Source organism: Magnolia sinica, chromosome 9 (genome assembly GCF_029962835.1).
Source record: "Magnolia sinica isolate HGM2019 chromosome 9, MsV1, whole genome shotgun sequence".
NCBI classification, from domain to species: domain Eukaryota; kingdom Viridiplantae; phylum Streptophyta; class Magnoliopsida; order Magnoliales; family Magnoliaceae; genus Magnolia; species Magnolia sinica.
The window spans coordinates 3,113,936-3,136,621 of NC_080581.1; the positions used below are offsets into that span (position 1 = coordinate 3,113,936).

General features: G+C 40.7%; 1 protein-coding gene and 1 pseudogene across 1 annotated transcript; one reads left to right on the forward strand and one right to left on the reverse strand.

The window, feature by feature from the left end:
• Window positions 1-3,752: 3,752 nt before the first annotated feature.
• On the forward strand, window positions 3,753-16,898 carry LOC131256286 (metal tolerance protein C4). Its single transcript, XM_058257260.1, has 15 exons — window positions 3,753-3,917; window positions 3,997-4,062; window positions 4,155-4,206; window positions 6,799-6,838; window positions 7,185-7,317; window positions 8,208-8,263; window positions 8,719-8,833; window positions 8,972-9,029; window positions 9,116-9,234; window positions 10,134-10,253; window positions 14,070-14,171; window positions 14,262-14,334; window positions 15,361-15,428; window positions 16,420-16,480; window positions 16,566-16,898. The coding sequence occupies exons 1-15, from the start codon at window positions 3,753-3,755 to the stop codon at window positions 16,688-16,690; spliced, it is 1,353 nt and encodes a 450-aa protein (XP_058113243.1). The 3' UTR covers window positions 16,691-16,898.
• LOC131256090 (histone H3.2-like) lies at window positions 11,034-11,493 on the reverse strand (annotated as a pseudogene).
• Window positions 16,899-22,686: the final 5,788 nt, after the last annotated feature.

Below are 22,686 nucleotides of genomic sequence, written 5' to 3' on the forward strand. Positions count from 1 at the left end.
AGAGTTGGGCATGAGATGACTTGACTCGTCCGACTTGATCCAAACTAGGTGGGTGAGTTGATCCGAATTTAGTCAACTTTATCCAATCCGAACTCAAAACGAGTAGAGCTCGAGTCACCCATTAACTCAACTTGAAATCCAACTCAGTACTAACTCTTGCTCGGGTGGTAGACTCTTACAAGTTTCAACACCCGGTCAAAGGATCGAGTACCCATAGGTGGCGAAATTCCGCTAGAGTGAGTGTGTGTTAAAATTTTTTATTAAAAAAACTAGTAGTAACTGGACATGTACATATATGTTTAAAAACACATAATATAATATGATGTTTTAGACATGAGATGTCGTGTAGATGATGAAGATGTGGCAATTATAGTAAGTGAATCTAGATTTTGAGTGCGATTTCAACCGGTGGATACCTGTTGCACTCGACGTGAATCAGTGCTGACTCAACTCGACTCGGTACCTATGATCGAGCCAGACTTAGTCCGGATTAGTCCAGGCTAGACCATAACTTGGTTCGGGTTAGGCATACTGAACTTGGTACCGAGTCAGGTCAACCCCATTTTAAAACCAGATCCAATCAGGGCAGCCCTAACTTAGTCCCACTCCAACTCCAACTCTGACTCGAGTCAATGCCCAGCTCTGGTCAGGGAAACTCCCGAAAAAAGAGAGGTTATTAATTTCTGATGTGGAATAGTCCTGGGTCATCCCCTATCTTAAGGACTCACCAGATCAACGCTGTAGATTAAAAAGAATGTCCCCAGGCTAGCTAACACAAGATCCAAACTGCCCATCAAACAGATTCCCTTTCAGATGCCCCACCAGGGGTCGGGCATGTCAGTGACTAGGCGGGACCTCATTTACCACCACCAACGTGGGACAGGACTCTGTGAGGCCCACCGCGATGTATGTATTCTATTCACGCCATATTGTGCTAAATCATTTTAGGCCATGTACCCAAAATTAAAGCATATCCAAAACTTAAGTGGACCATATCATAGTAAACGGTGGGGATCGAAGACCAAATATCCAAGACCACAGACGCCACAGAAGTTTTGGATCAGGGCTGTAATGTGGACGCCATTATCCCAGTCTTTTTTATGATGTGGCCAACTTAAGCTTTGGATATGCTTCCATTTTGGGCTTCTAGCTTAGAATGAGCCGGCAAAATAGATGAACGGCATGGATGAAACGCATGCATCACGGTTGGTCCCACAGAGTCCTGCTGGAGGTCAGTGGTGGCGGGTTACCACGCAATCCACGTATCAAGCGGATGACTGAAAAGGAGTCTTTAAAAAATTTGAAAGCCATCCTTTTTGTTTCTAATATTGTGGCCCACTTCATCAGTGAAACAGATGATTCTTCTGGCCAGGGAATCTAAACACTAGGGCCGTCCTAATGAACGGCTTGGATCCAGCCCATGGGAATATGCCTATTCTCTCGCTGCTAAAACTGTTGCATTCAAGCTATATTATCGAGCACTCGATCCAACGCATGCGATTTTGCGACTGAGTTAAACTGCTGACCACTTTAGTTTCATTCGTTCATTTGACACGAGGAATTTGACGGCTATGATCCACCACTGGAACCCGTGATTTGGACGGTTGGGATTGTCATTTAATTGTGCAACGGTCGATGAATGATGACTCAATTCTCCTCGTCCGTTTACTTATTAAGTATGCTCTCACCCACTGATCAAAGCTCAACATATGCTTTTGAAAGCTAAATATTGAAGATTTATTTTTAAGTATGCATTATCCTCCCATACGATTTCATGTTTTATTGGTGTAATTAGATTAATTTTTTATTTACAGGAATATTTCAAATTCTAAAATAAAATTGTGTTTAAATGGACAACTTAAAATTCTAAGACATGAAGTTTAAAGTAGCGAACGATCAATAACGCGGTATGGAAGATTTGATGAACAAAAGATGATAGCCAAGCAATTTAAACAATCAATGATAAAGATACACAACTATGTCTAAAGATAAATTAAAGAAATGAGAAAAAGTGGTCAGACATCCACAATGGCACTGTGGAACGCTGGATAAATTAGCTTGATGGCACTATGAAATATACAGTAGATCATTCTTTTGTTTTTAAGCAAATTTGCATAATGAAGCTTCAACATGAAGTTTTTCATTGGTTTGAGTAAAATATATTTAAGAACAGTCTTTAATTACGTCTAGGATATCTCTAGTGTTTATATATGAGAGAAGGTGAGCTTGGATGCATACCTTGTTTCAACCCTGAGGTATTGGTATTGATTCCCTAGTAGGAGTGGCTAACAGTGAAGTGTAAATTGACAATAGGTGTACTAACAAGCTAACAGGAAAAAAGAAGAAAAAGTGAGCTCCATTAACATTTTCCTTCTTCCTTGATTTTCAATTTCTTAGCTAATATTTTAGTCTTTCAATTTTTAAATATAGACATGGTTAGCTAATTTTTTTTTGGTAAAATTAAAGGTGAAGCTTTTAATTATTATATGATGGTCTAACTTATTTGATTCATAAATTGAATTTTATAATGATTATTTAATTGACTTATATTTGAATTTACTTTAAGAGCATTTGATTGGTTTATTTCTAAACATGTTCTAAACGTTAGGTCCGTTTTGAAACACAAATGCTTGGCTTGATTAGAGAATAAATTGGACTGTGAAATTCTTATATATATCACAGATTCCAAGCATAATAAATACATTGAATTTCTTATAATTAATTACCAAGTGCTTTATAAAAGAATTGTTCAATTAAATTCATATATTATTGAATGTTTGTGATTAATTTAACTAAAATAATTTTTTATTAAAACAAATTAAAAATTAGTTCTAATTAAATTATTAAAAATAAATTAATAATTTAAATGTTGTAAATTGATTAGAAGTAAATCAAGAAATACTTAGTGTTTTGTTTTTATTATTTTTTCTTAAAATACTCACTAAATTTATAAATTTTAGCAGTAATTTAATCTCACTGTGCTTTTAGAATTATTACTGCATTGCGATCTTGCATACGAAGTTTGCGATCACGACACGGTGCGGCCGGCGAATGAACTGCTCTGATCCTGCGCATGCATTCCTCCCTAAACGCTACTCGCGATGCCACTACGCTCGACCGAGCACTTCTCCCGTTCACAATTTCACCCGGGTCCCGCTGCTTTTACCATGAGGCCATGAAGGACTTATTTTGATACTCCGGCAGCATACCACGCTTGATATACAGGATCTCGAAAAAAGATTTACACGTGGCATACGCTAATTCGAATTAAATGGACTAAACTGTGTTACTCACTGTCACGTGGTTAAGTCAACGTGTCAAAATTAGATGGGCTGAACAATCGTGACCTGTGATTAGTGGAAAATTGTTTTACGAAATTGGACTCTTGATATTCTTCATTTCAACCGTCCAGTAAATGTCCATACATCCGTACTTAGGGTACTTAAATAAGGTTAATTTTTATTTTTTTGATAAATCTGAACCTGTGCCGATCACATTGATATTTTAAATTTGACTAACTTGTATTCCGTATAGGAATTTTCAGCTGCCTGTGTATCATTCATCCTACTCCGTCAGAGTATTGAAGATTTTTTTAACCTTTTTTTTCCTTCTCGCAGTCGTAGACAGGGAAAAGTTCAGACGGGATATTCTCGCGCGAGCAGAATCAAAAACCTCTCAAGACCCTCCCTCCCTCTCTCAAAACCCTAAAATTCTTTAAAAAACAGAGTCTCCTCTCATGGAAATGCACTAGCATGCAGAAGAGAAATCCCAGCTCTCATTTGATGCGAGCAGTTCGTCTCGTCAGACGTCTGACGGAACCTGTCACCAGACCCCATCCAACGGCTCTCGTCTCATCATCATGTCATGGGGCCACTGATACATCTAAAGAAGAGCCGCTGAAAGTCACAGATCAGAGGGTACGTTTCGGCCTAAATCCGCCATTTTTCCGAAGCGGCTTCGTTATTCCGTCGGGAGATTTCAATGGTTCGGTGTTGAGAGATTTTAGAGCTTTCTCGGCACATTCGATTCCGTTTGGCTCCTGTCATCTGCATTCACTCCGTTGTAAGCTTCGCTCCTTTTAATGCTGTTTTTTTTTTCATAACCTGTTTCTCATTTCGTCATTGAACAACTTAAAATTCTGTTATTTTTTGTAGATTATTGCTCCAGAGCTGCACAAGTTAAAAAGAAAGAAATCGACGATCCCAGGTGATTTTTTAATTTGATCCTCTTCTTTTGTGAAGTACTTGATGCTCAATTGAGAGAGGGGCGCGAGGTGGTTAGCCCTGCAATGGTATACATGGAGGCCCACCTCTGGGTAAGCTAGGCATTTGGTCTGGTGGGCCCTGTTAGGGGATGAACCGTGCCCTAAATCTTCCTGGACTGGATGATTGCAGTCAGTTGATGAAAATGGATTATTCAAACTGGTGAGCTGCAACTAATACGGGCCAATTGGGTGGTTGCTATCACCTGAAGGGGAAGAATTTGTCCCGCAATACGAACATTTTGGATCACCAGAAGGCAGGCCCCTTGTACATTTCATTGGGCCGAACATAATTTCAGTCATGCATTAGATACTTTCTCTGTGTTTATCTGTAGTGAATTTCTTACGTTTGTTTATGTTTTTTAAGGGCCTATTTGGATTCGTGGAAAGCATAAGAAAGGAAATAACGTTTCTCAGGAAATCTTATTTCCAGGAAACTGTGGGAAGAAACATTGTTTTGCTAGTTTGTTTTTCACCAAGATTTTCTTAGAAATTTACGATCTATTTTCAAATCTGTTGTTTGGCAAAACAAAAAAAATAAAAATTCATGGGTAAAACTTTTAGCTAGTTACAGGCATGTGCCAGATATGAACATGGGGGGCACATGTGGGATGCTTGGAGATGGACAATGAACATGTAGCATATGTGACAAGTGGGTGCTTGAAGCGAAATTGCAGCACATGTAGCACATGTGAGGTGCTTAAAGCTATACGGTGGCACATGTGGCACAAGACATGCATTGGCACATTTGATACACGTGGGCACTTGAAGCTAGATGGCAGAACTTGTGTTCATTGGCACCATTGGCATGTGGCTTATTTGGAACGATTGAAGATAGACGATGGCATATGTGGGGTGCTAGAGAAGATGAATGGTGGTACATGCCCCACATTAGCACATGTGGGGTGCAAGAAAAGATGGATGGTGGCACATGTGGGATGCTTTGCATGTGGGGTGCAAGAGAAGATGGATGGTGGCACATGTGGCATAGTGGCATGTGTAGGGCGTAACGAAAGATGGACAATGGCACATGTGAAGCAATTGAAGATGGATGGCAGCACATTTGGGTTTATCTGTTGAGAAGGAAAAATGTCTTTCTTCGGGGTGGAGGTGGGAAAATAAACAACAAAGATAGAAAGTGGGAAAAGACGTTTCCCACAAATTCCATGAAGAAAGGCTTGATAAACAATGGGAAAGTTAGTTTTTCCTTTCCTTGAATCCAAACAGGCCCTAAATGAAAGGATTATAATTTTATTAAAACCAAAGGGGAAAATACAACAAGGAAAATCAGCAGGTATAACCAAACATGCATAGCTGCGGAAAATCAGAACAATAGTAAACCTCACAAAACCCAACTTGAGGGCATTTTATCTCTTACCAACAACAAGAGGCTCATCCCCAGATTCACCCTCCTTAGCGGGCTGATCTCCTTCGCCATTAGGTTTTTTTTCCCCCCCTTTTTTTTTCTTTTCTTTTTTTGAAAGGTTGCTTCACTGTTTGTGTCACGATGAACATGGAAGAATAACCCAGTTATGTTGAGTCATAGATCCATTATTACTTCCTTGAAGTTAGTTGGGCCGGACATTGATCTAATTTAATCCAATGTTCAAAGTACTGTACTTTACATGTACTGATGACATGAAATATGGAAACATCTATCAATATCGTCAATAATATCGCAAATGTCAGGGAATGCATTACTGCCTGAGGGAAACATTGGGAAGAAGGTGGAATTTGTAGTGAAACTTCAACAAATGTTAAAAGACACATGTTCACACACTTGGAACTCAAAATATTAGAAAAAATAACCATACATGAGGGGTTTCCACTTTCCATTTTATAGGGACCAAGACCATGCTTTGTCAAACAAAACCAGTACAATTATATCCAAAATGAGTTCATATCATTCATACAATGAATAATAAAGTACAAAATTAATACATCCCAAAAGAGAACAAAAAATATACCTTTGCTTCAAACCCACATAGAGTTACGAGGTGGCTTAAAGTCACCATCTTCGTCCTCATTAGGGTGGCCATAGTACCGTTATTCCATGTATCAGTAGTACTTTACGCAAGTCACGACAGAATGATACCAGCTCATGTACTCTCACATATTGTTGGTATTCATCTTCTTTGAATTGGATCAATATGTGCATTTGTGGGTACTGCATAATTATTATCGTATAATGCATAAGCATGAATTTCTATTACCTTCCATACTAGCATATGTAAATAAATTGCATTTTCCTCATCTTTTTCTCACCTTGGAGTTTTGTCTCCTTTATGCTCTTGAGATGCAATTTCTCCCCCCAAATCGGAGATTTGATTTACTCAAGAGTTGTCGAAATAGCCTTAGGAAGTGATATTAATTTGTTGTAAAGTTTTATTTTATTTTTATTATTTAATTTTCTGATTTTTTCCTGACTCTCTTGAATTTCACAAAGTTTTTCGCATTTTATATCAATATCGACGATCTCGATACAGTGTGTTTACAGTGAAAGGCAGTGGCTGATATCTTGCAATATTGTGGGTCAGGACAAGTATGGAAAAAAGTGCGGCTGTTAGTGAATCAAAGGTAATTTCACTAATGGTGAAAGTAAACCTTCAAGGTTCAATGCAAAAAATATAAAAGAAAAAGGTTCCACACAACTATATGTGTAAGAAATGCCATTCCTAGGGCCACCTTTTATGATACATCGCTGCAAAAGGTCTCCTCAAATAATTTCGAACCATCAACATGACCATATTTATGCTCCATTTGAATAGCCCACATTTGGATTGCTCTAGTTACCAGTTTGGTGTTCTAAGAATTCTAAGACTTAAAGCATAACATGCAACTTTTAGGTTGCACTGTCCTCATATTAATTCCCCTTGTTGTCTCTCAGTTTCTTGTCTAACTTCTTATAAAATATTTTCTCTAGCCAACGAGCAGTTACTACTGCATTATGGTGCAATTTCCTTGTCTTCTCTCTGAAATTTGGTGTATGGCGGGTGACTTCAAGCCATGTTATGTTTGCAGAAGTTGTACATTCAGTTGCAGATTTTGCAAACCAGGTATTTATTTATTTTTTACTATTGTTAACTTGTTCCCTCTTTCATCAGGTCCCTACTCATGGCTTAGTGGTAAACTCACAAGGGTTTGGACACTAAGGTCATGGGTTTGAGTACCCATTGTGGGAGGCGGATTAGATACTGACAGGTTGAGTAGTCAGACTCACTACTGAAGTGACGTCACCAAGTTCTGTGGGACCCACCATGATGTATGTGTTGTATCCACACCATCCATCCATTTGGAGATATCATTTTAGGGCATGAGACAAAGAATGAGTCAGATCCAAATTTGGAATGGACCCCGCCATAGAAAACAATGGGAAGAGTGATGCCCACCGTTGAAACCTTCCTAAGGTCTACTATGATGTTTATCTGAGATCCAACGTGTTCATAAGTTAAGACAGACATGAAAGAAGGTAAAACACAAATTTCAGCTTGATTGAAAACTTTTGTGGCCCTTAGAAATTTTTAATGGTGGATGGCACTCTCTCCACTGTTTTCTGTTGTTGGGTCCACTTGAGCTTTGGATCTCACTCGTTATTTGGCTCATGCCCTCAATTTATATCACCAAATGGATGGACGGTGCGGATACAACACATACATCATGGTGGGTCCCACATAACTTGTGACGCCACTTCAGTAGCGATTCTCACTAATCAACCTGTTAGTATCTAATCCACGTCCCCCATTGTGGTGTGTGTGGGTGTGTACACAAAAAAAATAAAAATAAAACTTGTTCCCTTTTTCATGCATATGTTATCCTCTATGACCAATCTGTAGGATTTAATGTGTTTATATTTTATTTCATCCTATAAACTTATCTTTTGTTAGTTTATGTTTTCTTCTCGAGTCATTTATTCTGTTTAAGAAACTGATTGATATTGGTATTGTAGGCCCTTCTTGCTTATGGTCTGAGTAGCTCAAGGCGTGCTCCTGATGCTCTGCACCCGTGAGTTACTATAATCTACCATAGGCTATATAAATTTTCAATTTCGATGGGCTTGAGCATTCCACATGCAGTAGCTGACTTCTAGAAATGGAAGGATGTGAACTCCAGATTCCCATGGTTGGCCAGTGTCCCTAAGTATCTTAAAAGGATTGGAACTGGAAGCATCAATATCAACACAGTGAATTGGAAAAGAAACCCCTCCACCAACAGCTATTAACTAGGAAATATATGAGATCAAGGTTTTTCAGGCCAATTATTGTGTTATGCATGCATCAATTTACCAGGCATATTAAAGACTCCATGTTCCTTTTGCAACCATTATCTTTTACCCACAAAAATTGCATTCAGAATAATTTGCTTGGAGAGTCTTCATACTTGTCTACATATTTAGACTAGGTACTAGTTTTTCCCTCTTCAGATAAATGGCTCAGCTGTTTCTTGCATGCTTTCTGCAGTTATGGTTATTCAAAGGAAAGATTTGTCTGGTCTTTGATATCTGCTGTTGGTATTTTTTGCCTTGGTTCTGGTGCGACAATAGTCCATGGATTTCAAAACTTGTGGAATTCACAGGTAACTTAATCCTTCATGAATTTGTTGAAATATCATTGTATCTACCGCTTTTACTCTCATTTCTTAACTTACATGCCTTGGCTGTCGGCATATATCAGTGTCATATATTGATTTATGAGAATGACTTGTTTTATGCAGCCACCTCCCAATATACACTATGCAGCTTTGGTGATTGGTGGTTCATTCATTATGGAAGGTATAACCCCAGTACATTGATGATCAAACATATTTTGTCTACAAACTATTATGGACATCATTTCGTTTTAACTTCGGTTCTTTTAGGTGTTTCACTCATTGTTGCTATAAATGCTGTCAAGAGAGGTGCAGCTGCAGAAGGGATGACAGTACGTGATTATGTCTGGCGTGGGCATGATCCGACATCTGTTGCAGTTATGACTGAGGTATTTTTTTTTTTCTGATGTCAGATCCACATTGAATTGCTGGAATTGGTAATCTGCTGTTTATAAGATTTATAAACTGATTGAACATGAAGCTGGAATAAACAAAATATAAGAGTGATTGTGGATTTGATATGTTGGTGCTCTTTCGGAAGTGCAAAGACCATTACCAAAGTCATGAGAAATTTTCCCTTGTCATGTACTTACAGATATATGTGAGCAGTGTTGGGTAAACTTGCATTGAGGCTCCCTGCTTTTCTTTGCTATCTACTACCACCGCATGTCCTCTCTAGTTTTTGTCTGATAGTGGTACATCTGTGTATGTGATACCTGATAAAGCCAAAAATGTGTATGAATTGAACTCGAAGCATTGGCTCTACACATTATTGATAGATTATGTTTTTGTCAGTAGTTATAGCTGTAGTTGTTTAGGCATTTCTTTAAGATATCTTATCTGTTGTTGGTCCCGACAAGATTGCACATGTAAAGAGACCGTGCAGATATCTTATCTTCTCTTTTCTTGTTTGGTTAGGTTGTTTTCTGCTTTTTATCAATAAAATTCTCATCTTTCAATATATATATATATATATATATATACTCCAGTTTTGTGATCGTTGCTAATCACAAACCTTCTTTATTACATTGTGCAAATTTGTGTCTTGCATAAAATACACAAACCTAAGTTCTGCTCTAAAAAATATTGTAAGAACTAAGAAAATTTCTTTTTCTTATTTAGTTTCTCTTGGTTGGAAAAGGCAGTTTCTGTGACCATCTTATTTTGACAGGTTGACTCCAATGTTTCTTTTAGCCATGATATGCCGAAATAATGTTCTATCTTATCATTTCAAGGGGAGGGAGAGAGAGAGATTCGACCTTATGCTCTGCAACCACTGATTTTGCAGGATGGTGCTGCAGTTACAGGCCTTGCTATTGCTGCAGCGTCGCTGGTGGCTGTCAATAAGACAGGAAATCCGATCTATGACCCAATTGGTTCTATTATAGTTGGCAACTTACTTGGAATGGTATGTTACACCCCTCGTCCTTTATTACTTCATATTGACCATTTCGATTGGTTTTTAAATCTCTGAACAATATGATTTGTTTGAAAATATTCATCTGCAAATTTCATTTACGGACATACAAACAATTTATTACCAAGGTTCATGAGAAATTGCAATGCTTCTTCATATTTATGGAGGTTGTTTATGATGTTGATGACCAGCCAGTTCAAGGTTTTCCAGAGCTATTCGAAGGCCTGTAGCTGGCGCATTGTCCCGTCTGGGTCTTGGGGTTTTAGTTTGTTCTAGCATATGAAGATTTGCAATCTTGAGTTTGCGAGCTCATACCTTTGGTGGATGAAACTCATCTCATGATCCCAAAGGAATTCTGTTAAGAGAATGCCTGGTTCTACACTTGCTGGTGGTAAGCAAGTTAGGGCTTGAATGTTCATAGTTCTTTATGCTTGTGAAGTGGGGTAACACACATGCTGGAAATAGGTGAAAAGATTTGTATCTATTTACTCTTAGTTGGATGCTTTTATTCAATTTTGAGATGGGACAAGGGGTTGTCATTCAATCCCATAGACACATGACAAGTAGGGGTGCACAAGGGTCGGTTCGGTCCGGTTCTGGGGTGAAACCGGAACCGAACCATTCCTAACGGTTCTAGGATTTTCGGAACCGGAACTGGACCGTTAGCACCCTAGAACTGAATCGGAACCGGACCGTGAAAACCGGTTCGGTTCCACGGTTCTCGGCGAGAGAGAGAGAGAGAGAGAGAGAGAGAGAGAGAGATTGGTGTCCTCAAAGATGGTGACCCTCGGTTCCACGGTTCTTGGTTCCACAGATCCTACAGGCGAGCTGCATGTCCTTGGGCATGATGGTGACCCTCTTGGCATGGATTGCGCAGAGATTGGTGTACTCAAAGAGGCCCACCAAATAGGACTCGGCAGCCTCCTGGAGAGCAGCGACAACACTGCTCTGAAACCTAAGATTTGTCTTGAAGTCCTGAGCTATCTCACAGACGAGCCTCTGGAATGGCAGCTTCCTTATCAGAAGCTCCGTGCTCTTTTGATCTGATACTTTCGGATCTCTCTCAAGGCCACAGTCCCTGGCCTGAAACGGTGCGGCTTCTTCATGTCTCCTGTAGCTGGGGTTGATTTCCTTGCCGCCTTGGTCGCTAGCTGCTTATGTGGAGCGTTCCCTCCCGTTGATTTCTTGGCCGTTTGCTTTGTTCGAGCCATTGATCTCTTATCTACATAAAAGGGTAGAATGGGAGTTGGAAGAAATGAATGGAAGGTTAGAGAGTTTATGTTGTTTGAATGAGACATAAAGATAGGGATGTGGGTTGTATATGTAGGGAGGGAGGATGGCGGGAGAATGAAATTTCTATGCTTTTTGAAATTTCTTTCGGGAATAGATATTGACCGTTCGATTTGAAAGGTTAGTAATCGTTGTGATTTGTTGAAGTGGGTTGACACAGATCGCATTCCGGGGAGCGGATTAGGTGAGACCCCCGATATCCACCGAGGTGGGTGGGATCCTTGATTGTGGGGCCTACTGTGATATACAAATCAGTTTCTCGATGATGGTGTTTGGGAAGAAGAATAGAGATGGCTAGCAGTTTTCTAAGTATATCGGGCCATGGTTCGGATCAACGGTTCAAATCCACGCTTCAGTTCGGTTCTACATGCCCCTAAACTGGAACTAAACCGTATCCAACGGTTCTTGGAATTTTGGATCTGGATCCGGAACCGGTGCAGTTTAGAACCGGACCGTTGGATCAGTTTTGGTCCGGTTCCATGGTTCTAACGGTTCGATATGCACCCCTAATGACAAGGGTGCAAGGGATTAGGCCTTAGGCTATAGGCTATATCAGTTCTCTGAGTAACCCCTTGGAACTAGCCTATCAAGACCTTTATCAGGACTTGTGCAAATGATGCTCTCCCCAGAGGTATCCTAGGTAATATGATCCTTGCCAGATATTCATAGAAATTGATGGATGTCACATTTCTGCCTTGGGCATTATTTTGTTTTAGATTTTTTTTTTTTTTTTAAAAAAACTGAGGATATGGTCCTTGATAGAGTGGAATGGCGGAACATGATTCATGTTGCCAGCCCAATTAGTTGGGATGGGGCTTACATGATGATCCTAATGATGAGATTCTTCTGTTTCTTTTTTCTACTTGGCTTGGGTGCCTTAGAAGGCAATTTGGCAGCGGCTGGTACGATGCATGGCACTGGTGATCCCTCATCGTATGTTCCTTTGTTCAGACTTTTTGTGTATCCTTTTTATTTTTCTTCTAATAAAAATTTTAGTGATCTTGTAAAGAAAAAAAGAACAAGGATCTAGCTAATCATGTAGTATATCTTTGCTGTGGAATCTTTTTGAGGAATGTTGCACCACCCACCTAAACCACCAAGTAGGAATCACAGGAGAAGTGGCAAAATTACATAATGGCAGGGATCCCTGGATGATCAGAGGCTCCATTAGGGGGGGGTGGGGGGGTGGGGTGTCCCCAGATGATCAGAGGCTCCATTAGTGTGAGAATAGAAGGGGCAATGAAGCTTGATACTGTCAAGGAAGGTGGTTACGTTTTCAGCAAGGAGATGGAGGGCCTTCTAAATACTAGTAAAAAAGAAAAAGAGGGCATTCCAACTCACTTCCATTCCATTAATGCTGTCAGACAGGATGTCCGGTGCTGATTAATTGAGGATAAAGAACACAAGTTTGTGGCAAGGAACCCCATTAGGTGGTGGAGTCAAGAAAGCCCACATAGGTAGCCCAACATATGGATCAAAGAGAATGCACTCCATTGGGGGTTGGGCTGTTGAAAAGAGTGGCTTCCCTAGACATTCCATTCAACTTCTTGAAAATACAGGGTCCACCTCAAAACTTGAATCGGTAGGATATCACAGCCAGAGGAGAATCAGTGACCAATCCTCCTGCAATACCTTGTTCCCTATTTGAACACTTGTCATGTGTGCTAGTTCCTTCTTAGTCTTGGTTTGTATTTGGAGCTCAGAGGTCCCCTCTTTGCCTTTCATATTGTTCCAACTTCCAACTTTGCTGTGTATGCATACAATATTTGTCCTGTGAATGCAGATTGCATTATGGGTTAAAGGAACCAATTCATGTCAACACACTTATGCAGATTGCAGTAAACAACTTTTCTATCATCTACAGTAGAATTAGCAGCCATGCAAAAAGGGTGGGCATATGGCTGAGAACTCTGTGACCTTCACTCTTGTAACCACAGGGGTCAAAAGATAATGAATCATGGCAACTGAAAGTAATCAAAGGGCTGGGGAAAGATTTCTCTTCCTAGCAAGAACTCTTCTGATTCACAGGTCTTCTTCTTCTTCTCTTTTTTCTTAACTTGTATCTACACACATAAGCCAAATGGGAAGGCTGGCATATCTGCTCGTTTGATAATCTTCTGGATCTGCATCCAAATTGCATGGACTTTTTGTGCTAACTGTCGGTGTGGCTTCTCCCTTAATCTCAGTCTAATTCCAGAGTATACTTTAGTGAAGAAGTGCTTGAATAGGTTTATCTGTTCTCTGTCGGACAAAAATGATTTTATTCTTTCTCATCCATTATACGTGCATTATGTATCTGATTCTCTTTATCACATGATTCTCTGTATCGTTCTTTCTACTAAGAATAGATTCTCTAAATTAAGATGCCTGAAATTTTGTAGTGTTGGGTGAAACACTGAGGATCTCTTTATCCTTTCTCAAACTTAGAAGTCTCAATACATTGTATTTCTCTCAGTTCCTTTATTTATAAATTTTTTTTTCAAATTAATGCAACTGGGTTTGATTTTCATATGGCAGGTTGCTATTTTTCTTATTCAAAGGAATCGGCATGCTTTGATTGGCAGGGCAATTGATGATCATGATATGGAAAGAGTGCTTCGGTTCTTGAAATCTGATCCGGTGAAGACAGTTCCACTATGATAATTGCTCATTTAATGTTCAGGCCTCCAGAGCTTGACAAAACAATTCATATCATTTTGCCTGCCACAGGTTGTGGATGCTCTATATGATTGCAAGAGTGAGGTGATTGGACCCGGCTTCTTTAGGTTCAAAGCAGAAATAGGTGATCTTGCTTATTATGCTTGCCTCAACATCTTACAAAGTTCTTAGAACTATAACCTTTGCTATGAAAGAGAATGCCTTTAACAAGTCTTTTCCATCTCCAGAAACCTGTGTACTTTCATGGGCTTTCTACTTTGTACATGGACAAGACATGTCACGCTACACCAGGAAATTTCATATGCAGATAGATGCTGCAGGATATATTACAATACTGAAACTTTGTCAAAGAATTAAATAAATAAATCTATTTATTTATTTGTAGTTTGTCATTTAACCTTTAATATATGTAAAAATATATCCACTTTCGAGACTGATTGAAGAGAATTGTATGATCAATTGGCCTGAGAATCTGCAAAGTATCCACAGGTTTGGAGTACAAGTGGGACCCGTGGTCTGGGGATTGGCAATCTGGTACATTGGGCCCCATTGCATGTGGAGTGTGGACATTGATCCAAGATTTTCTTGATAGAACACTCCTGACCTTTCAATTTGTGGCCTCTGAATAGATGTTTAGAAAGAGAAATGCAGCAACAGCCCACACTTCCCATGATTGGTGGTTAGGATAATATAATCTGGGTAATCTTTTGGGCACCATGCAGCCCAGCAATCAATGGACTGGACCACTTAGCCAGGGGCCACACTTGTACAAATGGAAACCCGACTACACTTGTATATCCTTGGCTCAGGATCATATTATTTCTCACTGAAATACGCGAAGAAGTAGGTATTATTTTATGGAAGGCATTTATAAAGTACAAAAACGGTAGAGGAATAATTTGAAAAGCAAGGGAAGCATGTTCATTGGCGGCCAGAACTTGGCTTGATGAAGCTATTTTATCCATCAGCCTGATGAAAATGCCATTTCCATTGCTATAAATAATGAAATTCTTGTCTCCTGTGTTACGACTTGAATCTTACGCATCCTTGGAAAGTTTCATCTCTTTAAACATCTCAAGGGAAATCTCACAATATTTTCATGTATGCTAGAAAATGCCAAACAATCTGACTGATGGATTGAATGCGGCAGATTTCAATGGCGTTGTGGTGGTACAGAATTACTTGGAACGGACTGGACGAGAAGAATGGGCCAGACAGGTTCTTCCCTTAACTACCTAGATGATTCTTGAACGAGTATGCCATAATGCATTTTGCAAATGATTTGTCAGAAACTACAGCAACAGACCATACACCCTTTTTTCAAGTGGGCAAAGCCTGATTTAATGGGTACCAGCTGCCAACTTACCCAGTTTCTACATCTAATCCGTCTAAAGTGGGTCATCATGTGCACGCCGAAAGTTGGGAACATTTGATATTCCTAATCCATGTTTTCGAATGAAATCAACTGTCATCAACGCCTTCCCCTGTGTGCAAATGGCAGCATACTGTATTCCATAATTGTCGGAATCTGTTGTCAGAAGAGTGTGGTCCCTCTCTCGGGAATGGGGTTAGTTTTTAGTCATGTCTGTATTTTGGTTTGCTCTGGTTTTCGGGGGTGTTGTTGGGGGTTTTGTTCTTGCCAGGGGCATTTTTTTGTCTTCTGTTTTTGTTCTTGTATTCTTTGCTGCCTGCTTTGCTGCCTGTTGGCACTTTTGCAATAATATTCTTTGTCAACTTTTAAAAAAAAAAAATTTGCCGGAACCATCATCGAGTCCATTTACTACAACCAAGATTTTGAACTCCAAATTTTCACGATTTTGGGATATTCAAGTTCTTGCACAGTTTTAAGACTCGGGTGACTCCGATACGACCTGTCCTAGTCTACTCAGATTCAGTACTGACCGATCTGGTTCGACAACCTTTTTAATTTCAACAATCAAAATTTTGAACTCTAAATTTTCGAGAGTTTGGGATATTCAAGTTCTTGCATAGTTTTATTCAAGATCTAACTGATCTGCTAATGACTTTGCAAGCCGCAATTTCAGAAAAGAGGGGTACCCCATCTGTCTTTTGAACATGATGTCCAGAAAACATGATCTACTTTTTTAGCTGTATGCATTACTGGAGCTCGCACACACTGATTACAACTACAAGGCACAGCCATGCATGCCATTAGATCTTTACTAATGGGCATTGCTCATGCTGACAGTTTCGAGAGGCAGCAAAGGGTAAAGATGATGCAGCACTGCTCAAGAGCATGTCATGCTATGGTATGTGGAGAGAGACATTCTAATTTTCAGTGAAGCAATTTATGGCATAATCTCGACACTGCATATTTCTCTGGCGTGTACGCAGGTGAGGAGGTGGTTACTGCTCTGGGCAGCGAAGTGGACAGGCTAGAAAAGGAGATCCAGAGGATTGTCCCCGGGATCCGACATGTTGACATTGAGGCCCACAATCCCAAAGGGCCATCTCCATGATCTGCGGCTTCCTCCAGGTAACAACTACTTACAGTCCATTTTTTTCCAGTGAGATTGGTATTTGTCAAACTGTCCTGGAAATTTTCCAATTGAGGGGCTTCTTTGTTTATTATTTGGAGCCGGTTGACAATGCTGTATTTGAAAACATCAATGGAGAAGAAGGCTCCCATTCAATCCAAACATGCTGACTTTATGAGTCTCGAAGGAATGCCCGAGTTTTTGGAAAATGGCGAGTTCTTTCAAATTTCTGAAATTCTGGATCTGTCTAGGTTTGGCCATAGATAGGGCGGTCAATGGTTTCCCAGACCCACAGGTACCCAATGGACCCGGATTTTAATGGGTCCGTGTCCCATTTTTTGGATCCATAACAAATCAGGTCAAGTTGGGTGTCAACTCTTTGGACCCAGTTAAAAACTAGGTCTAGCTGGGTGTGTCAGGTCCATCAACTTGGACCTGGTTAAAATCGGGTCAAATCAGTTTGATTCTGAGTCGGGTCCAGTTAGTTTTCATGAAGCTATTATATGTATTAAATACACCTTGATTGTTCCAACATACAAGTGAGGTTTTTTAACCTCCATGCATGTAAGAGAGCCCGAATTTACATACTTGGGATGTGTCATGGTGGCACTTGTGTGTGCAAGCTAGTCCATCCATTGGGTTGGCCTGACCATTTAAATGCTCTTATTTGTCTCGAACCCTACTGAAAGTGTAGATCTAAAGACCCAAGGGCACCTGATGGGTACCTAAGCCTGAGTGGATCCTGCTCCAGGTCTTAAAGAACAAGACCTGGACCTGGCAAGACCTGAACCAGTTAGCCTGGGTACGGGTACTATAGGACCTGACCTGAACGCAACCCATTGACTGCCCTACCCATGGAACTAATCATACCAATTAAACATCTCTTTCATGAAGAAGCGAACTGGTTGGGGAACCCTGTGATGAATCTCCATGCTTCAAAAGGCAACATATTAGGTGGCATTTGGATGTAGCACCAAATAGCAGCCGACTGGAGTCCTGAACCAGTGAGATGACATTGTTGTTTGGGTCTTTGCAGGAAATGTAACCCACATTAAGCTTTTCCCATTTTCTTGCTCGTTCTGCCACAAATCATGTGTGCAATGTGTACATGCATATCATGTGGCCTTTAGTTGTATGTACAATTTTCTTCAGTTTGCAAAGTGGGGCCATGTTTCAGCTATTTGAACTGTTGATATCATGGACCCACTGTGGATGCCTTATGCACCAATGGTCTCCTGTATTGGAAGATTCTAGCCATCAAATCTGTTTGCCTTTTTTTCGAGTCCAATGTCGGCCAGTTCTGTATTTTCTTTCTTACCCATCCATTTACAGGCCATTGATCCATAGGTTAGGATTTTCCCACATGGGAGAATTTCAGTGCATGGGCTATATCCTAGCAGGGACTATGGTAGCAAGGCTCTGGATCGCTAAACCATGAGCCCCACTTGTACAATCTGAAAACCATCCGACCCGTACATGAGAAATGTACAGGGCCTTATATATTCCGAATTGTGGTCATGTGCTCCTTGTAGAGTGGGCGGTGAATCCTTGTCTTTTGTTCACCTTGTCTTTTGCATGGCAGCGTGTCGTCCATAAAAAACCATGCATTCCAGAATGTTGTCTTCTCACATGGTGGGAATTTGCGGGCCGGCATGGCCAGAGCAATGCTTAAACCTGGTTGGTTTCCCATTGGTAGTTTGGACTACAGCAGTGTTACGAGAGCCGACAGTCTGCATGCAATCATGCGACTGAGGCTTGTATAGGCTGTAGAGATGTTACATCAGAGCACAGGATATTGGTTCTCATTCTGTACTAGTGGGGTCCATCTGTTGGACAGCACCAAAAATTTCCCAGACAGGAAGATCCTAGCCATCGCTTCTTTTTTTTTTCAGTTGAATGTAGTTTGTTGTGGAGTCTTTTCAGTTGTCTATTTTCAAGCCATGGACAGGGTGTGGTTGTCTGTCAAGACGGAAAATTTCCCAGATTGGAAGATCCTACCCTTTTTCAGGTGAATGTAGTTTGTTGCGGAGTCTTTTCAATTGTCTATCTTCAGGCCATGGACAGGGTGGTGTTGTCTGTCTATTGAGGAGAATTTTAAGTGTGTTCTGCCATGTAGAGCTCGTAAATCATGGCCCACTGATGATTCATGGCCTGAAAATTTCACACTGACAGGAAGATCTAGCAGTCTTTGAGTTGGCCTGTCTACTTGTAGCTTACGGCCATCCTTACTGCCCATTTGATGACCATTGGTTCGATGTTTAGGATCAAGTGATCACTGTGAATTTTAGGTCGGTGCAACTGTACAAAGCCGCGTCATCTACTTGCATGGGGCCCACCGTGATGTGTCTATGATATCTAATCCGTCCATCATCTAAGCAAAATGGGTAACCCCAGTACGCTTTATAGTACTGAGTAAACTCTGTTGGGTCCATCGTGAATGTATGTGGCTTATCGTTTTTTCAGCCCAAAATTGAAGCATATCCAAGCCCACCGTGATCTTTATTTGTCGTAGTAACTTGTTCATAAGGTCACACAGACATGGATGGATGAAGGGAAAATACAAATATCAGCTTGCGTAGTGGGGCTTAAGAAGGTTTTGACGGTGGACATCATTATCCCAACTGTTTCCTGTGGTGGGGTTCACTTGAGCTTTGGATATACTTCAATTTTGGGCTCAACCCCTAAAATGAGCTGAAACAACGCATGGACGGCGTGGATAACGGGTTACCCAATTTCCTGTGGTGAGGCCCAATAGAGTTTTCTCAGTACGATCAAGCATACTGGGTTACCCAATTTTCCATCTAAGCACCTAGCAGACCAAAGCTCATGTGGACTACACCGTGTATGGTCATATGCTTTGAATCTCTGAAACCACATGGTGTGGCCCACCCAAGTTTCGTAATGGCCTGATCCTTGGGGTGTCACATCTTCATAATGGATTGGGTGGCATGTACAAAACATTGGTGGGTCCCACAATCCAGAGTTTTAATCCGCACCCTGACTTCCCTGAGGTGGGACCCACCTTTGTGTTGGAACAGCTACAGGGTGAACTTTTAAGGGGGCCCACCTTAATGACGGATTGGATGTGGGTGTACATCACGGTGGGACTCACTATTCTACAAAAGAACCATGAGCTGTTCTAAGCCCACGCGTCCGTACAAGGCAGCTCATGTACACGCCCACATCTGCTAGCGTGGCACATTTGTATGAGATCTAATCCATTCGTTAGAGCAATACCACTACGTAGATGCTCTTACATGAGAGTCAGGTCGTCCGCTCATCAAGTGTAATATGCGGCTGAAGAAAACTTGGCTAAAATCTTTTTATCGGTCCAGCTGTTTCTAAAACCATGGTTCACCTGCTGAGTGAAGCATATTTATTTTCATGTAAGAATATCTGCAAGATCAAATTCACCTGATAGACGGCTTGGATATTGCACCCGTGTACCATGTTGGGCCCATCGATCTGGTGATGGAAATTGCTAATAATCAACGGGTCTGGTTCAAAACTGATCTGGGTGGGCCCTATTGATCAAACAGATCCGATATCCAGTTCAAAACTTACCTGGTTAGATTTGACCAGGTCTGACATTCAAATGGGTTAGGTTTGGACTGACAAGAAGTGGACCTTGGCCTTGAACAACGAACTTGGACTTGGACTTAAACCTAGACATGGTGCCCCACCAAATCAACGGTAAGATAACTGTATATAAACATGTGAGAATTGGGAATGATCACATACGTTAGTATGGTAATTATAATACGTTGGAGCTGTGTGGGGCCCACCGGTGATGTGTGTGTAGAATCCAAACCTTGCATCTGGTGCAGCTCCTCACGTTTACAGTACATGTAGTGAATCATTCTGTTCCAAATCTGAGGTGGTACACACCAAAAGGAGTAATATGCAATCACTCCTAGAACTTATATATTCATTTGTTCTGGCTCACTGAAGCTCTGGAATGGCTTGAGTTTTGGTGCGTTCATTCATCCTAGTTGGGGTCGCCTGATGAATGGGTTGGATGACAGATACAAAACATTTTAGACCCCACATTCAATATGGAAGTTTGTTGGTTGTGTCCCTCATTTTTCTCTTTGGTGTGACTAATCTGAGTCAGTCATCAGGATGGATTTTGGATCTTGTTCTAAATTGGGGAAGCGCATCTAATGGACGGGTTGGATGGCACTCACACATCACGGTGGGCCCCATGCAGCTCGAATGTATGGTAATTACCATATCTTCCAACGTATGTGATCATCCCCAAATTAATTAGTCTGAAATTTTAACTAATTGAAATTAATTAATAGAGGAGAGATTATACGGTCAACATAGTGTAACAACTTCATCGAATTACCAAAACACCCCTACCATCAACACATGGTACTGTCCGTGCACACGTGGCACGCTTGGGTGGATCCGAGCCGTTCATCAAGTACAGAGCAACTGACGAGCTGTTTCGACGATTTTTTAGCTCTTTAATCGGCGTGGCACGTGCCAGCCAGCGAGAGAGGAGTGGGACCCATGGTGAATGTGCCATGTTGAGCCACACCAGCATGTAAGAAATGGATGGTTGTGAATACTTGTTTGGTTGTAGCTCTCACGCCAGACAATCAAATATCCAATGGGTTTAAAGGGATTCTACATAGTGGTACACTTCTAATGGACGGCTTGGATATTGCACTTTTCTGCCACGCTGGCATATGTGGTGGCATGTGCATTGGCTGACTTGTCCATCCGTGTGGGCTTATCAAAGCTCCGTGACATATTTGATTGGGGAGAGCATTGCTAGAGAAATTGACAACTATAGACGCTACGTTTTACCCAGCTTCTTTTATAAAAAATCCTGAACGTACATTCCCAATCTAAACCGAAGTTGTACGGATAGAAAGTTGAATATGAAAATACTCCCTTCAGGCTACGGTTATAAACCGTAGCTACATCTCATAATCCGTAGTCAAAACCCCCTTTATCTGGTATTAAAAAGGCAAACTAGAATTAAACGAGACAAAATCAAAATTGAGCGAGCAAACTAAAAACTAAGCGTGGCAAACTAAAAATTGAGTGGGATAAACTAGAAATTGAGCGGGGCAAACTGAATATTGAGCACGACAAACTAGAAATTAAGCGGCTTAAACTGAGTATTGAGCAGGGCAAACTAGAAATTGAGTGGGGCAAACTGAAAATTGAGCAGAAATTGAGCGGGGCAAACTAGAAATTGAATGGAGCAAATTAGAAATTGAGCGGGGCAAACTGAATATTGAATAGGGCAAACTAAAAATTGAGCGGGGCAAGCTGAAAATTGAGCAGGGCAAACTAAAAATTGAGCGTGGCAAACTGATGCATGCATTTGGCCCATGCAGGATTTATATGAATTTTGATATCCATTACACATGTAGGCTCCACATTGATGCATGCATTTATCTATGTCGTTCATTCATATACATCATTTACATGCGACATTTTAGTTATATATATGTACAAGTGAACGACATCCGTTGTGAATTTGGTCCGTTGATTACAATTTCATGGTCCACCAAACATGATTTTACAAATTTCAGTTTGTCCCGCTTAATTTCTAGTTTGCTTCGCTTAATTTTGAGTTTGCCCCGCTCAATTTCAAGTTTGACCTACTCAATTTTCAGTTTACCCTGCTTAATTTCTAGTTTGCCCCACTTAATTTTCAGTTTGCGTGGCTCAATTTCTAGTTTGCCCCGCTCAATTTCTAGTTTGCCCCGTTGGATTGGTTGGTGTAAGTTCTGTGAGTCTTATCATAAGGTATGTGTTATATCCGAACCGTCCATCCATTTGGTGAACTCGTACTAAGGCTTGATACGAGAAATAAGTCAGATCTAAATATCAAGTAGACCACCCTGTAAAAAGTAGTGGGGGATTGAACGTCTACCATTGAAACCCTTTTAAGGGTCAGGGAAGTTTTGGATCAATATGAAATTTGTTTTTCCTCTTCATTCAGATCTTTGTGA